This window comes from Clarias gariepinus, chromosome 26 (assembly GCF_024256425.1).
Source record: "Clarias gariepinus isolate MV-2021 ecotype Netherlands chromosome 26, CGAR_prim_01v2, whole genome shotgun sequence".
Classification (NCBI taxonomy): Eukaryota; Metazoa; Chordata; class Actinopteri; order Siluriformes; family Clariidae; genus Clarias; species Clarias gariepinus.
Window position 1 is genome coordinate 18,315,395 of NC_071125.1, and position 19,234 is coordinate 18,334,628.

Here is a 19,234-nt window from a genome sequence, read left to right on the forward strand (position 1 = left end):
GACACGAACTGTCTACAGTGAACGCGTTATCCAAAGAAATCGACACCGGTCCCAAAAAGAGGCAAAACCAATAAGAAAAAGATTTTTACACAGACCAAGATTTCTTCTAATGGCAAACAAAAGCACACTTTTATCATCATGGCTTAAGAGTTTCACAAAATAAACGAGGTTTAAAAAAAACAAACAAAAAAAAACAAGCAGTAGCTCACAGATCCCTGGTTATCTGCTATTCCCTTAATTAAGAAATTGTAAAAATGGAAAGAGTTTTTACATTAAAAGTTGAACATTCTGAAAGCTGTATCAACATCATTCGGTAAAACATTTCAAACTGAACGTTACAGTATCACAGTGAGCTCTTTCTTTCGTTTTTTTCTCTTAAATAAATAAATAAATTAACAAACAAGGTACATTTAATAAAATCAAAATAAAAAAAATGTTTGTAAAATAAAATGCCCAATGTTGGAAATGGCACAGTGATACAATACAGGGCTGGGATAATTATATCTGAAATCTGAAATCTGAAATAGCGGCACTATAGCAGTAGAAATAATACCTTCACACATCAGCATCCCAAATCCCAGCCACTACTCTATATAGTAAGTGCAAAGCATTCACAATGTAGCTTTCCAGATTAACACATGTGGCTACGTCCCAAACCGGCCCCCCCTACGTATTTAAAGCAGGAGTGTGCTGATACTTCAGGTTGAATATCATGATAATCGTATATCATAAAGTTATAGAGTTAGCGTTACATTACAGAGGCATAGATAATAATGTTATTAGGGCAGATGATTATATAGAATTGGTATGCACACTAATAGCTGGTCATTTTACAGTAACCATCAAAACAGTGCAGGTTTATTGTGTAAAAATACAAAACCTGCTTCAAAAAAATCTTATAGGCAAAAGTAAAAAAAATAAAATAAAATCATTATTTAGTAGTATTCTACTTTAAAAAAAGGAGATTTTTGAGCTGCTGTCATTTTCGTTCACTATTAATACCTTAACCTTCAGAATCTGGACACATTTGGTACGGGATAATGGTCTAAATACATTATTTGTCATAAGGGCACTAACATTCATATTCAACTGTAAATATTATATAAAGTATTATTATTATTATTTTTATTATTAGTAGTATTATTATTATGATTATTAGGTTCTATTGAGGCATGCGCTAATAATCAGTGATATGTCAAGAATGCTCCAACCTCTGTTTTTTACTTTCTACTTGGAAGGAGGTGTCCTAGATTGCATTTTGGGTATGAACTTGAAGTGTGTCCCATTAAAGAGCTGGTTATTTGTATTGTACCTTTATTTGTATTTGGATGTATCCTTCACAGAGAAAATATTTTTCATAACTCTAAGAACTAGTGTTTTGATTTGTAACCCTTTAACACCCTCTTTTAGGAAAAAAAAAGCAATAAATTAATTTTTTCTTTGGGGCACTAGTACTACTACTACTACTACTACTACTAATAATAATAATAATAGTAGTACTAATAGTAATAATAAAAAAATATATCATCATCATTGTGTAGGTGTAGGCCTCTTCCAAATTGTTGAGATGTCACTTTATTAAACTATCAATATCTTTACAAATAGTTAAGAAAAAAAAATGTGAAGAAGTGGCATGAATTGATAACATTTAAACTTGAGATTATCATATTTCAACCGAATGGTAGAGTTGGCTCAATCAGGTTAATTTAAACACATTTTTTAATCAAATTTAGTGACTCAAAATGTGCTCTATCAAAATGTTAAGCAGAATGTTAAAGGGTCCAAATTCTCCCTCTCTCTCTCTCTCTCTCTCTCTCTTTCTGTATGATGTTCTACATTTTGGAATCATGAAAAAAGCAAGACTTTTGGGACACCCTGTAAATTAATAACAAATCTTTATGATATAACTGACATAATAAATTTACTGTCTATGACCTTATGTTGTAACGTTTCCCTTTCTGTCAAGACAAACACAAACCAGTTTAACAGGAGACCTATATGTCATCATTATCTGTAAATAAGGATAAACACACACTAACCGTACGTTTATTTTGTAGAAAACCTGAGAACTCATAGATTATTTCTTATTATGTCTTACTGAAAGACCTGATTTATTCCTATAAAAAGTAGTTTGGTTTTTTTTCTGTACAGTGCTGTATGAACAACAACATCAACAACAACAATAACAACAACAACAAAAAAGATTAGCCTTTCCATAAACAATAAGATTTATTAACGACCAGGCGAGCTTGTTTCAACCAGGAAATCGGTTTAGAAAAAATAGAAGTATCGACAGCATTCTTTTATAAAAGCGAAAAAACACTTCGTCTGTGGCATGGCCAGTTTTGATATTTATTGTGTTAAACGAATTTTTACATGATTATAAAGGCCCGTATTAGATGATTGTTTATATCTGAGTATCACTGATGTAAAATTGTATTTCTGACCTGTAGTAACACTGTTTTCTTTTTTTTAAATATTAAAGATATATATTTGTAAAATACACATGTATTTGTCCGCCTGTACATTGAACTGTAAAATAAAGTGCAGTTTTTTCTTGGCCTGCATAGATTTGCAGTATTACAGTATTGCACTTTCCCTCTATCATTAAAAACCATTTAAAATTGATCTTTCTTTTTTTTTCTTTTCTTTTTTTACACAAGCTTCAAAAATATGATTCTTAAATTTCGATTAAGGATTTGAAATTACAGAACATACAGCAACATTTGAATAAAGGCAATATGATATGATTTGGGGTTAAATTTGACTCTAATCATTATAATTCATGTCACAATTACTGTAGTGGGAAACAAAACCAAACAACAAAACAAACAATGATAGCATTCCAATTCTCTTTTTAACGCACTTTTTGTCCACTTCCCCTTGGTCCTTTTGGCAATTGTAAAATTCCTTCACCTTTTTTAGTTTGTGTGAGGTCAGATAGAACTTAAGATGAGGGATCCAGATAACATCACTGTAGACATTATGAACACATTTTACCCAGAAGACCTTGTATAAAATAAAATAAAAATACCTCTACTGTACTTAACACGCTACACTTACTATAAGTTGCTAGGGAAAGTCAACAAGTGTGCATTGAAAACAGCATTGATGCACAGACAGAAACAGGAGAACCGAGAGCCTGGAGAACATTTAATTGCCATGGAGACAAATTTTTTTCACATGAAATATGTAAATACAAGATGATTTTGTGAATAATATGTTAAAAAAAAAGAGTGAAATCAGTGTCACAATTTGCGGTCTGAGGACTGAGGAAGAAATAATTAACGAACGAAGGGGGAGCTACATTGCTAATGCTGATGCTAACCGGATTATTATTAATATAAACAATCAAATCATGTAGCAGTTGTGTAAGGTCATCAGCTATGGTGATATTTGTTTGCTGTGTACATTTACATCAAATGACGGCATGGTTTGACTCTTAAGAATAGATTGCATCTTAAATAAGTTTATTGGCAAACTAAAACTTAAACCAACTCTGGCCTGCTTAAAGAAAACGGGCATAAGTGTAATAAAAAATAATGCAACAATTTTTGGAAGCATAATGCTGTGTATTCTATGTTTAAAGTAGAGCTCAGTATCTAAAATTGTACTTTTAAAATATGGCTTTTTGGTCCTAATGGTTATTATTATTATTATTATTATTATTATTATGCTAAAATAAAAAGAAGATTTAATGACCAGACATTTTAACAGACTTTAATAGGAAGACCCGTATACCTGCATATTCATGCAATTATCTAATCATGCTGCTGCAGTGCATTGTTGGTACATAATAATGTTAAACATAATAATAATAATAATAATAATAATAATGTGTTCTCAGGGACTCTGTCCAGGACATGGTTGTTACTACCAAACAGAAATTGTTCATGACAGAAATTGTTCATGACACATAACATCCTGTAAGGAATGATTGCTTCCCCTTCCACTCCCTGCTGGACAGCATTCACATTATCATCTTTCTCTGTACTTGGGTACCCTTGTGCATTTTCATGGTCCGATACAGCAGATGGCAGTATGCATTCCGTTGCTTTGCGAGCCACAATTTGTGGGAAAAAAAACGAAGAAAAGAATGAGCAAGTCGATCTTCGAGCTACGCCTAATACTATTGATATTAATTATAAAAAATGTTAAGAGCCATGCTCTTGCATGCCTTTGTGTTGATGTCGTGTCCACTTCCAAATTTCAGGGACATCACCATATTGGTCTCGAGACCAACTTTTTTTTAGGGCATTGATCATCTTGGAAATTAACGGTCCCTAGTGTAAAAAACGACCCTTAGGCTACAGTATGCACAGATTTTCCCATATAGAACAGCTGAGGACTAGTGAAACCCTGTGTTCAACTCAAGGCCTGCTTTTCTGGTCATCCAGTTATATAGAGTGTTTATTTGACCTATAGACTTTCTGTCAGGTCGAACCAGTCTTGTCATTCTAGTCTGATCTCTCTACTCAACAATGGATTGAACTGCTGCTCACAAGCACCACCAACCATGCCACATTCAAAGTCACTAAGATCACATTTTCCCCAATTTTGATATTTCACCTAAATGTTAACTGACACTTCTGGTTTTATGCATTGTGCTGCTGTTAAATGCATGTGTGTGCAGGTATTTCTAATAAAGTGGACACAGAGCCAGATTAGTCTCAGAACTTCTTGTCATTATATAAAGGATCGGTTAATAAAACTGATTAAAAAGGTAGCCATCTGTCTACCTAAGAATTTCTACTAGCTGCTCAGTGTTATGCTAGTTGCTATGGCTAGAAATGCTCTAAATGGGTTTGCTATGTAGAGTAACAAAATGGAAAAATGAGTACATGTGAGATGTTCAGACTCAGAGCTACACTGACACTTTACCGTGATAAAGTGATATGTTTAGTGTTTTCCGTAAAAAAAAATCTGTCAAACATTACTATTACACACATTTAAAACCTGACTTACGCTAGCTGCCTAGGTATGCTAGCATAACATTCATTATCTATCCAAAACTAGCTAGCTGGGCTAAGTAAGGAAATCTGCTCGGATAAGTGTTTATGGACCAGTGTCATGGTTAATTTCTGGTCACTGAATCTGAAAGCGCAATTTACCGTTCAAAATTCTTTTGATATCACAGACCAAACTATATATATATTTATAAAAAAAACAGCTCTGTCATGGTACACATTGCATTACTGCGTAATGATATGTTTCAGTATGTTGCTGTTTTGCAACTTTTCAGTCTTTGAAGCACGGTATTTAAATAAATAGGTTGGATTTGAATCTTCTGTCCTGTGTGACTATGTGCATCATTCAGTCCTCAGTTTATTTACAGTGAAGCTCTTTCAGCAAACTAAGCACCGTAAACATACGTTTTAAATGCATGCTCTTTTTGTCCCCCTATACTTTTACATTTGTCGAGTTCGTATGACACAGCAGGATGTTTTTTTTTTTTTTTTTTTTAAGATAGATTTCTTCTTTTTCTATGAAGACTGGCTTACTTCCTGCAGACAATGCCACAAATATAATGACCTTTTCATTTTCATGCCATGCAAAAATATCTTTCGCTACACCTCCATGCCTCTTTTTTTCTCATCTTCCAGCGTTTCACATGCTAGTTTGCGAAATATCCCCATCTCCCGGCATGAGATGAATTTCTGGCGTAAACATGTGGTTCTCTACTTTGTGTCCACTTTGGTTGCTTTCAGTTTTTTCCTCTGCGCTCTCAACTACTCCATCCTGAGTGCAGTTTTGTGCAGTATATATGGGTGAAGGAACAGAAGTCCCAGCCATGTCCTCCTCCATGGACATTCGCTCATGTTCATCAAGCAGTGATAAAGTCTTGTTTGGATGGAAATCACTGATTGGAAGCTTTGGCGAAAGGATTAGTCCTTGTTCTGGGATTCTAGCTAGCATTACTGATCTGGGAAAAAGTGGTGAGCTCTCTTGCTCTGGTGAGTCGTTGTCTTGGGCAAGACTGATGCTGAGTTCCTGAGCAGAGGAAGTGCTTGGAGGCGTCAGCGGAGTGTCATCTGTAGTTTCTATAAAATTTACAGTCATGCCTGGGCAAATTCTTTGAATTAAACATGTCGTGTCGTCCACCATAGGCTCTTCATCTTCCATATACGTTTCTTGGCCACTAGGCATATGATCAAATTGGCTTTCCTCATCAGGACTAACTTGGAACGTGTCCAATGTTGTCTCAACAAGATGACTACTTTCCACCAAACTTGTGCTGTTCTCCTCAAAGCACTCATCATCATCTTCATCATCATCATCATTGGATGCTACCTGGCTAACTTGGTTTTCAGACCTGTAATCAAACTCTTCGTCCTCTTCTGGACCGAGTTTAAGTGTGTCTGATGAGTTCTTGTCCCAGTGTGGAGGCACTTTCGTTTGACTTTGCTCAAGCTGAGCTGCTGTTTTATGGATTGACTTGTTGGTTTCTCTGAGTTCAGCATTGCAGCTGGAAAAGCTGTCAACACTCGCCATGTGCGGGACATCTGAAACAGGTCTATTCCGTCGCCAGCCAGATTTAGCATTCTGTGCTTCCTGCTTTCGCGCAGCAGCAGTCTGATTTTTGTCAAGGTCCGATAAGGATCGTGCCTTGCTCATCTGGTTGTACATTTCTTCCAGTTTCTGGACATTAAGATGCTGCGGACTTGAGCTTTTAAAACATTCCCGTGATCCGATCTTTCTATCGAATGGTTTTAAACTAGCATCCGAGGAAGCACGCTTTGGAGTTCCCCACCTGCTTGGAGACAGATGATTATCAAATGAAGGTTTGTCTTCACTTTTCTCCACCACAACATCCATTAACTCCATGCTCCTAGCAAAGGCATCTTTCAGGTTCATTGAGACAATGCTGCCATTCCTCTTTGCTCGCTCCAAGGCCTCGCGTCTCTTGATCGCTTTCTCCTGACGCTTTTGCTCCTTGTAGAACTCGGAGAAGTTGTTAACAATGATGGGAATTGGTAACGCGATCACCAACACGCCAGCGATGCAGCAAAGTCCACCGACTATTTTACCAAGCAGTGTCTGTGGGTAGATATCTCCATACCCAACGGTCGTCATGGTGATAGTGGCCCACCAAAATGAAGCTGGTATGCTTGTAAACTTTGTCGCATCTTCATCCTTTTCTGCAAAAAATACCAAGCTGGAGAATATCATTATTCCCATTGCTAAGAACAATATGAGCAGGCCAAGCTCATTATAGCTCCGCCTGAGAGTAAAGCCAAGTGATTGGAGTCCAGTTGAATGTCTCGCCAGCTTAAGGATCCTTAAGATTCTCATGATGCGGAAAATCTGCACCACGCGCCGCACGTTCTGGAACTGCAGCACGCTCTTGTTCGACTCTGTCAGGAATATAGTGACATAGTAAGGTAAAATGGCTAACAAGTCAATTACATTTAGAGGTCCTTTAAAGAATTTCCACTTGTTGGGTGAAGACAGGAAGCGCAGCAGGTACTCCATAGTGAACCAGGCGATGCAAACTGCCTCGATATGGGCCAGCTGAGGATTATCGTTCGCCTGACCAAACTCATCCATCACCTGAAGCTCAGGAAGCGTGTTCAGGGACAAAGCGATGGTAGAGAGGATGATAAAGAGGATGGAAATGATGGCCAGAATCTGAAAAGAGAAATAGAGAAAGAAAAGTATATCAATTTTCAATTTTAAGTGTTATGAAGTTATGCATTCCCAGATGCCCTAGTATTGTTGATTATTACATCCTGTCCTGTGATTATTTGCTTTTGGTCCATAAAAGTCTCATGCACCGGAGTACCATTACTATTATAAATTTGTAAAACTCTGATCGAACAATAAGAACTGCCACAGGGTTTAAAGAAACAAGTAGCCATTATGCGGACATCTCTTTTTTAAGCCACAGAAAAACATTTTGCTTAAATGCAAGGCTTTTTGTTTAAACTTCTAAAGATATATAATGTCTGTCTATGCATTTTGTTTTTGTATTGACCTTTTGTATGTGATGGCACAATGGTTTTGCCCATGTCTGAATAGCAAAAAGGACATTACTTATGGGATGCAAGTGCCAAAATCCACAAAGACACAGAAGCACTTTCATCTAACACAGGGCTTATTCCTAAATTTCTCTCTAACCACTGATCAAGCGCTTTACTTGCTACTTCACACTCTTGTTTCTTTTGAATGAGTTAAGAAGTCCACCACAACAAGCACAGGCAACGCATATATGGGTGTAATGATTGGAAGGTTGTCCAAAAAGTTTTGCCCATATTGTGTACATTAGAAGTATCCCAATATAAGAAAATAATACACGCCTGTCAGTTTTTCAGAAATCAATTTTTATGGTGAGGGAGATATTGCAATGGCTCCTTATATATTGTAAAGGAGCCATAAACTGACATTATAATGTTTTGCCACAAATATATATAAAAAACATGACAATAGAGAGACAGAGAGGGGGGCGGGAGAGAGAGAGGGAGAAAGAGAGAGAGACTGATTTGTGCTATGCGACAAAAGTTTCCATTGCAAAAATAGTTTCATTTAAGATGTGTTTCCAATGCAGGACCTTTTTTAGGACCTCGGGAACAAAAGTCCATTTAGAGTCCATTCATTTCTACAGCCTAATAGTTATTGGAGGTAGAGTTTGTTGCAACCCCCATAATAAGACTGACTCACTCTCCTGCAACTCAAAAAGTTCTGGGTGCTTCATCCTTGAGGCAGTGAGACACAACCAGCAAAGTGGGACATTCCTCCATTGTTTTGTTTTCTCATGAGCGGTGAGTCACGCTGTGGCACATCGCTCGTGGCAAAAATAGACTCCAAATGGAACTCACCAAGTGCAAAAAACACCTTTCAGTCTTAGTCTGGTCGATATTCATGCAGCACCCTTAAAATATATTAATGCAATCATTATTCCTGAGCAACTTCTTTACCCTGGATCCGGAGTTTGAGGGCACTGGGTGTAAGGCAGTATGCGCACACTCGTTCACTCACACCTGCTGCGAGTTATCACAGCCAGTTCACCAACTCCCATGGCTCTAAGATGTTAAAGAACCCAGAGGAAACCCATAGGGACTCAAGGAGAAGATGCACAGAAACTCCACACAGATTGTATCCTGAGCCAGAGCTGTGATGCAGAAACACTGTGCTCGCAATGCTATCCTTTGCATCACTGTCAAACCTTAGTCTTTGAAGTTTTTTCCATATTCCTTCCAGGTTTAAAATAAACATATTCAATGATTTCGTATTTCCACCTGTTACAAGTTTCTCAAAAATATCAGCACTGTATGCACTGAAAAAAATGCTGAAAAGGATGCAGATGCCTCTTACAACCACACTCTGCTCCAAAGTAAGTCCTTTCAGAGAAGATAATGTGTGTAATTTCTTTACAAAGATCTTCGCATTTCATTACGCACGAGTGGGTGCTGCATAGAGCAGTTGTGAGTGCTACTTAGACTAAACCTGTTAGTATTAGACCATATGCACGGGGGGTCTTCGTTCCTGCAGGAATGTGGTTTAAGAGAACCTCTAAGTGCAGGAACAGTAGGATGTATCATGATTTTAGTGGGTGAGAAGCTATAAGAAAGTGCATTAGGATTCAGACCCAGCCGCAACAGAGCCATTAATACGACTATGCTGAGAAAGAATGTTATAGACGTTACACTTAGGTCAGAAATACATTAATAATTAAGTTAAAATATTTTTTAAAAATTACATTTTTAATAATTGAAATAAGCAGCTAATAAAAAAGCGCTTGTTAAAAGGTTACAAAAGTAAATAAAAAGAAAAAAGTTTAAGTAATTATGGTTTAATTAACAAATTAATTACGAATTATATGGAGTTTAAAAAGTTACCGTAATTGAGTTTTCAAAAGTAATAAAAAGAGTTAATTAAAGAAAAGTAAAAAAAAAAACTCGCCCACACATCGTCATCAATTAAACATAAAATCAAATTACAACTTCACACCATGTCCATGAAACACAAGGAACACTGAGCAATTTTCTATTTAAAAAAATCACACAGGACATTAATTAATAGAAAACTACATAGAGATAATTTATAGGAAAAAACTCTTCCCAACAGTATGCATGCCTATGCTACTGCTGTTTAACTACTGATCATGAGAGAAACAATTGAATTAAAGTGTTAGTTACTGCTGTCATGGTGATGGCTAAACTGTAAGCCAGCTAGACTAATCAATACTTCTGGAGCTATTACCCATTTCCCATTTAGCCTATTTTAGTTGGGGCCTGTCCTGGTAATAAAAGTGAGGAAGGATAAACAAAAATGGCTTGTGCCACTTCATTCATTGGTATACGTAAACCATGTAAATGATATGAGAACTTGAAAGCATCCAAGCTCATCCAGCTGCCTTGTGAGCGCGAAAGTGCGTGAAGCCCCAACAATCTGAGGTTGTTACACAATCACATCCCCGAAGTGTGGTAACACATGTCCTCACAATAAGTAACACATTTTTCTTATAAGAAGCATACTAAGGAATTAACAATGCCACCTCAATCTTTAGCGTCGAGGGTAGAGTGGAGCCAAAACCACCGTCTCATGCTTAGATCTTGCCTAATACTAAACATACAAGTGCTCCAGTACCACAGGTGGTGCTATTTAAATTTTAGAACAATTTTCATGACTATAGAGAGATCACTGCTTATCAGATATGTCTTTGAAGATTCTCAGTCATCCAGGTCACGCCTTTGGACCATCTTGTTTTTAACGGCCATTCACACTTGGTTGTGTCTCATGTCTCCACATAACCTTGCCATATTCATGCCACGTTTAATGCCATTCGCACCACAATTTTCCCATGTTTTTCATACCCATTTGAAAGATCTTCGTTAATGTGCATATTAAACTCCAAGCATAACAACCAGAAGTCACTCATCTCACATGTCAAAGTCCTCAGAAATGACTCTATTGCAAACAGTTTTTTTCCCTTTTGTGAAGCACTGTAATATTTCAAAGTTAAGACGGATATGAGGCCTGTCTACTCGGATGTGTTGGTCTTTCTGGGTTCGATGTTTTATGGATCACTGGCTAGCTATTTGCTTTGAAGGCCAAATTCAAGAGAAAAGAAAGGTCACCATGAAAAACCACTATAGGATCTGAGAAATAAAGATTTTCTTTTTTTCATTGAAGCTGTAGTGTGTAGGATATTTTTTGCTAAAAATGAAGATACATTATTATTGAGTCATGGGACAAAAATTATATGTCATATAATTCCATCCTGTAACAACATTGTACCAGAGTGGTTAAGGTAAAACTTGTGGGACATGTGTTTGCATACGTCAAACACCAGGTCAAATATGTCAAGTGTCATCAGAGCCTTACTTTAAAGGAGAGTTTAAGAAATCAGACTGCATGGTGGGTAAAAGGAGGTGCATGTAAGAAGCATTTTAGAATAATGGTTTTGAAATAGAACTCTCCATAAAAGGACAGACGTTGAAAAGGAAAGGGTGATTTTAGTTTCATGAAGACTGTATCAATCTAATTTTTGATGTTTATGTAAACTTATTCATTTGTATTGAGATATGTTACATGACTGTGTTAGCTACAAGTTTAGAAAAAGAAAATGAATACACACTACCTTCCTTAAAAAGTCTCATGTGTCGCGCTTCTCTGTGTTATGATTATGATTTGTTGGCACATTTTATATCTGTTTATTTTATATCATTGGCAAACAATGCGTTCCACAGTCCCATTCGGGAAAAAGGTGTCATGAGTGATCTTGTTATTGAACGCAGTGTGATATAAAAGGCTGCAATGTTATATAATTTTTCTCACCCAACAGGTAAGGCGTTTTCTAAATAATAAAAGGCTTTTTTGATAGCAAAACGTGATAAAAACCACTTTAGATGTTTCCCCATTTTGGCAGGTTATTTGTCCGCAGAAAGATGTGGTTGTCTATAAGAAAGCGTTTATGTTGAAAATTGCTATATATTCTTCTTGTAGAATCTTTAAAGTACCATAAGTGCTGACTTTTGGAAGCCATTATGCACTTTTCATACAATATGAATAAAAGCAATATTTACATAGAAATATTATGCAGACGGATAACGCTGCAGTACTAAAGCAGCTAAAGAGGTAGACAGTTGTTAACTAAAGATTTTGTAACATTTCGTGTTGCTCGTGACTGTCAATGATTTTTGAACGATTTTTGAACGAGAAAAAGTTTTATGTGAAACAAAACTCAACCCGTTTGTCGCCTAGCACCTCCAGGGTCCGGGTTGGAATCCCGTCCAGGTTTGATTCTTTCCTCTGTGTACATGAGTTTACATGTTCTCCCTGTGCTTGCTGGGTTTCCTCCAAGTCCAAAGATGTGCAGATAAGACGAAATGGCATTCCCAGAATGCCTGTAGTGTGTGAATGAGTGGATGATTCAAGATTCCCAAATTTTATTTGTCACCTTCATGGTTGTACAACAGTAGTGAAATGCAGTTGCACCAAACTCCAGACTGTGTTGGGATTATTAAGAAATAAAAAAAGAAAATCTATTAACTAGAAGAATAAAGGAATAAGTATGTACAATACTATTATATAAATGATATACAATATAAAAGTGTGTACAGTATGTATGTGTGCCTTGCGGAGTATTGGCACCCTGTCCAGTGCGTTAAGTCTCCCGGTCACAGGATGAAGTGGTATAGATGATAATGGCGAGTGGGAGTGGTTCCAAGGTAATGATGTATTTTACCACATAACACACAAATACATACTGTATAATATTGATACATCAGCTAAAAAAAAAAAATCTAATTATCTCTGGCACAGGTGACGATGCTATATTGGGCGACTTAAGAGTGCAAGTGCATGACTAATCAATATCAATTCGACTTCATTTCTCACTCTAATTTATACACAATCAATATTCACTCAAGGTTGACAGACAGTGGGTGGTGTGGATCAGGCTATTTCGCTTGTCCTTGTGTGTGCATGCCAGTAAAAAAAAAATCTTAAAAGCTGCATTCACAGGACTGTTGCTTGCAGGTGTGTGTTATGTTGTTATGTCACATGTGCTGTTTTTATGCTTCTAAATACAGTAAATGTGAATTTAGTTGCATAATTACTCCATTATTGTCAGGACAAGGACATTCATTAATCTGTAAAATGCAACAACCCGTTGTCATGACATCTCAGCCAGAAAACTTTTAAATCTATGCATGACTGGACTGTAAAGACGTCAAAATACATATAAGTGAGCTAATAACGCATTCAGTCCTACAACTATTCACCCGAAAACAGTTGCACAGACACTAAACACCAGATACATTAGGTCCATAATGAAAACAGCCTGTCACTTATTTTTGCTAAATAATTTTTATGGCAAATTAGTTTCAAAAACCAACACTATAGCTGTATTATTGTTTCTTGACACTTAGGTCATTTAAGCCGATTAGACAATTTGTGTCTTTTACATGCAGTTAGGAAATATATAATTTTATTATTTTACTCTGATTAGCTGATTGAATCTGCTGTCTACATTGCAATAACCAATTTTTTTATTTGTATATGAACGCTTACATTTAAGCCATTCTATTGTCCATAGAATGCCCTAATCATTAAATATTTTTATCTTTAAAATACATTTCTTTTGCCACACAAGGTAGCCTGTTAAGAGTAAGCTAACATCTAATGGCTTTCCATGATCACAGTGCGGTTAACTGGCTGTGTGTGATAATGGCACATTTAACACAGATAATAAGATGACTGAGGAAACACGAGGTGTGCTGAACGGCAAGTTTCATTATAAAAAGCTACTAGATGGAAGTTTGGAGAAAACCAAAATTTTGTGCTCCAGCTACCTTCATGGGGAACTATTCTCACAAAAATACATTAAACGTAAGACTTGGGAGTGGTGGCTCACGCGGCTGAGGCTATTGGTTGTTGGATTTTCAATCTGAGGGTCCAGGTTCGAGCCCTGCCGTTGATGGGTTGCCACACCTCATACTACCCGTTGGGAGATTTTAATTTACCATCTGTTAAATGTTACGTTTGAGATCTTCTAAAACCTCATAATGTGTTTCCTCTAACCAGTTTGTCATGCATTTTATTATTCTAACGTTACACATTTATTTATAATACAAGTAAATTAAAAAGTATTTTTAAATGATGATTAATCATGATTAATCACTGACTATACCTGTGATTACCTAGACTAAAAATGTTATCGACTGCACTACTTATTACCTTTCACAGCTTTTTAACTTGAGCATATTTTTTGGCTGAATACTTCCACTTCAATATTATCTCTACTTCCTCTTCCACTTTCCCTGGCTATGTATGTTAAAAATGTGACGCACCATTTAAAATCACCACCTACGTCTGTGTGGCAAAAAAAAAAAAAAAAAAAAATCAAACAAATTGACACCTACTCATCCAGCTTTCTCAGCTCTTTCTCTGTCTCTTTTCACCTTCAAAAAACCTAGTGTTGTCATAATAAAAACTGAAGACAAGTAGGCAGTATACAGGGGAAGACAGCAAGCTGCTGTGTGTGGGACAACACTGCACCAATTGTGTCATGCAGCAAGAACATGCACAGAGTCAAAAAAAATAAAAGTAGTGGATTATCGGTTTTGTATAATGAAATTATCGGTTTTGTACAGTATGTATCCAGTATCGATTCCGAGTGTATGTTTTACATTTTGTCACTAGAGTGCACCCTCTCCCTTTCTTGATCTTTCCTTTCACTCGCTTTTCATTTTTCTTCGTCTTGTCGTCACATTAATCACGCGTCCTTGTAGATATATCATCTCCAATAAATGTCAAACTTACAGTGCAGAATCCTCTGAAACAGAAGTGAAGTATGATTTACGTGTGGAGGCTAAAGACTTTGCTGGAGTCAGCATGATATTCAGAGGATGACATAATAATTTACTATACCTGTCTGCTTCCTGATTATGAATTAATACACAAAAACTTATCTTAGAGTACCACATGGTGTAATACTAACACCATAAAACCAGAGAGCTACTGTAAACTCAGCTTAGTAGCAATAGATCTCTGAAACATGCACCCTCACAATTATGCTTTAAATTTATTCGATGATTTTATTCCACATCGCTGTTAAATTCACATATCTGCTCGGTCAGAAAGTGTTAGTTCAGTTTCTTAAATAGTTTTTCACAAACATTGACAAGCTGCATATTAAATCATGTTTACATTAAAAAAGTTCAGCATTTATTCATCGCTGCACAGTAAAAAAATTTATTCTTCACATATCCCAGCTTCTTGTAAGTAGGCTGGGGTCAGAGCACAGGGTCAACCATTATATGGCACCCCTGGAGCAGATAGGGTTAAGGACCTTGTTTAAGGGCCCAACAGCAGCAACCTGGCAGAGCAGGGGCTCAAACCACCGACCTTCCGGTCAGTAACTCAGAGCCACCTCTGATCCAAAGAACTACAAGATACTTATTACAACACTGAAAAAAAGTACAGTTTAAATCTTTTATTTCTATTTTTAGATTACCACAAGCCAAAAATAAAATTCATCCATCTATTTATGGTTTATGCCACTTATACTGTTTAGGGTTGCAGGTACCCTGCAGGCTATCCAAGGGAACTCAGGGCACAATGTTGGTTACATCTTGAATGGAGTGACACCTTATCACAGTGCACAAGCACACAGAAATACACTCACACACCCTTTCATAAACTATATGCAATTTGGAAATGCTGCCACTGCTGCAACTCCACACACACACACACACACACACCCTCTAGATGCAATGTCGAATGACCATTAAGCCACCATTTCACCCAAATATAAAAGCCATAAACCTCACAGTCACAGGACACTTAGACGCAGGGTACACTATCCTATCACAGGGGACTTAGGCGCAGGGTACACTATCCTATCACAGGGGACTTAGGCGCAGGGTACACCCTGGATGGGGTGCCAATCGATCACAGGGCACACTTACACACACACACACTACAGCAATTTGTAAACACCAATTAGTTATTAATAATAATTAATCTGCATGTCTTTGGACTGTGGAAGGAAACTGGAGTATCCAGGGGTATAAAAAAAACTCAGCCATTGTATAATAAGAATTGCTAGATGAATTTATATATTGAATAAACCATATCCAAGATATTTTCACTTGATGTATTTTTGTTTGCTTATATACCTGATAAGATACCTGAGATACTGTGTTAATTAATGCTTAACATGTGCACAACTACATGCTGAATCTTCTTTATTTCAGGGTCAAACTCCAGAATTTGCATGTTCTCCCCATATTGGGTGGGTTTCCTCCCATAGTCCAAAAGCATGCAGATTAGGTGAACTGGCTTTCCCCAAAATTGCACAAAGTGTGTGTGCCATGCGATGGATTGGCACTCTATCCAAGGTGTACCCTGCCTTGTGCCCCAAGTCTCCTGGGATAGGCGCCCAGACCCCCCATGATGCTATTATACAGGATAAGCGGTATAGATGATAAGTAAGTGAGTGCATGACTCCCGAAATGAGTTAAAACTTTTTATGTGTTTTCCCTATCCCAAATTGATTCATTTGATGTACATGACACAAGTAATCAATTGATTGTGCAGGGTTTATTTGATGTGTAGAATTCATTTTATTTATTATATGTGAATGATTTAGTTGAATCATTTAATATGTAGGACACATGATTCATTTGACGGTCATCATTAATTTGATTGATTCCTTGTGTAGCAATCATTTAATTCATTTGATGTTTTTGATGTGTAGATGTGTGTAGGGATTACTTGATTCATTTGAATCACTTGATGTTCATGATTCACTCGAGTCATCTGATGTACAAGACTGATTCAGCTGATGTTTTTAATGTGTGGGATTCAAATTTTTTATGGAGTTCATCTTTGTTTGTTGCGTTATAATGAATAAACTGTTACAACAAAAAACACAAACACATTAGATGTTCACATACATTAATGTGTATATTAGAGCTTGTTCCCCACAGTCTGTAATTTGCAGCGTCTCAGTGCTTTAGGCACCTCATAAACCAAAAACCTTGACAATCTGTTTACTTTATGTTGATGTAGAGCTGTTTATAAAATGCTAATAGGAGAGGGAGAGAAAGAGAGAGAGTGCGTAATTAAAATATCTTCTTAATAAAATCATGGATCAGAATTTGGTCAAATAAAAAAAAGGAGGCAATGAGACATTAACTATCTGCTAATCTTTGGGCTATTTTTTTTTTCAAACACCAGGCAAGACAATGTTCTCTCTTAACCATTTTTTTTCCCAAAAGCATCACAGCTTGATAACAGCAAGATAACTGTTAAATAGTGGAAAAATGTCATTATTTTAACAGTTAGAAAGCATGAACATTTCATGACAATGTACCTGTATAGAATGTACAAAAAAAAAAAACAATACTTTCTTGTTCTTGACTCCTGATCTGTGACAGAACATGCTGTCTCCCCATTTCAGTGGGTTTGGTTTAATTAATTGGTTGAATGGCATTGTTTAATTTAATTTCTCCATATTTCCATAAACACAGGGCTGGACGATCTGTGCATATTGTGTATTACACTAAGTTTCTAACAGGATTGCATTTCCATCCATTCCATTTCCATGAGTGAGTTTGACCAAAATGCTCATTGGCCAGCTGATCTGGTTTTAAATACTGTGTAACTTGCGTTGTTTGACGGTTTTAACGTCATGTCTCTTCTGCAACTCCAGTCCAGTTTGTGGCAGCAAGTGTGTATGAGCTATGCAGCAAAATCTCGTTTGGGCCACGCGACTCTCAGGCATCCTAATGGCAGCAGATTCCAACCTGTCTGCCAATTTTCATGAGTTTTCGACCATGTTAAGACCCCCAAAAAGCACAAAACGGTGGGGAAAAAATTATCCTTAGGAAAACACGAGGCTGTTTGTGCCCTAATAATAGTAATTATTATTATTATTATTATTATTATTATTATTATTATTATTATTATTACTGTATATGATGAATAATAGAATGGTCAAAGATTACTTTGCTATTTTCTGTCCTAGGGATCTAGTGACTAACCGCTTATAACCTTTTTATGTCCTTACTAAAGATAGCAGTCCAATCCTATTACCATTATCCTGAGGTGTCCTCACTTAGTATGGACAAGGTGTATAAGTACACACATTGCCCCCCACCGCCTCTCTCTGTAGGGTGAAGCCAGGAAAATTGGGTCATCAGCTAAAATGGTCCAGATAAGTTTGAATTGGCATTTTCAAATTGAATTTTAATAGGCAATCACTTGTAATAAATATTAATTGCTGCAACAACAACACTCGACGTGTTTCAAATGATTAAGATTCTATTTCATTGGCATAAGATGACAGACGTATATATATATTTATATATACATATACGTGCTACCATTACCTGTGGCAGATATTTTATTGCCTTATTGAAAAGGCATAAAAGGTGATAATCACCTTGTCTACTGGGTTTACTGTTACATTCGATTGACAGTGCCCACTGTATAACAAAGGTTTTACTGAGACATAAACACAAGATACAAATTTAAAATTGGTTGTTTACGGAACAACCACAGCAGCAACCTCATTTCCCCTCTTGTTTGTTCTAACCACTCAGCCTTCAGCATCACCAGTATACTAATTACCAGCCTGATCATCTGTCATCATCTGCACCTACTCCTCACTAGTTCATGTCTTAAGTTAGATGCCATTTTATGCTTGAAAGATTTACTGGTTTACTGGCTTAACAAACAAACAAAGATTCTCTGGAACTGCTCAATTGAAAAAGAAAAAGAAAAAAAAATCGTCAGGAAGCTTAGAGAACTATTTAAAAATTCCCTGCACATTGTTATTATAGCCATCTAAAGGCTAACTTACATTGAACTATTGAAAAATGTATTGAACGAAAGGAACCGTTCATGCTAACATGGCTAACAACAACAGCTTTATGTCAGTAGCTACCGATTAGCATGCTGTAATTTGCATTTTGTTTATTAAGTGGCTGTTCACTTCAAAGCTGCCTATTCACAGAACATGACAGTATCTCAAGACAAAGATGAAGGCTGAAAAGTTATTTCCTGGAAAGAGAACACAGAGAAAATCACTGCTAATTGTGATACTTCATTTTGGCTAACGCTAATTGTTTTTCTGCAGCATGCTGGAGCTGACACACCTTCTCTCTTAAGGATTCAAAACTAGCAAGCCTACTAAAAAACACAGTTCAAACTAAATAATAATTAAAAACCAATGTATGACCCTTTAGGTGGCACGGTGGTGTAGTGGTTAGCACTGTTGCCT

The 19,234-nt window shown here is 36.7% G+C and overlaps 1 protein-coding gene across 1 annotated transcript in view; it reads right to left on the minus strand.

Moving 5' to 3' along the window:
* Positions 1–5,171: 5,171 nt before the first annotated feature.
* The window catches only part of kcnb2b (potassium voltage-gated channel subfamily B member 2b), a 120,886-nt gene continuing 106,823 nt past the window's right edge, over positions 5,172–19,234 (minus strand). Inside the window, exon 2 of the mRNA XM_053487493.1 lies at positions 5,172–7,629. Coding sequence (XP_053343468.1) covers positions 5,608–7,629 — 2,022 coding nt within the window. The 3' untranslated portion in view covers positions 5,172–5,607. The remainder of the gene's footprint in view (positions 7,630–19,234) is intronic.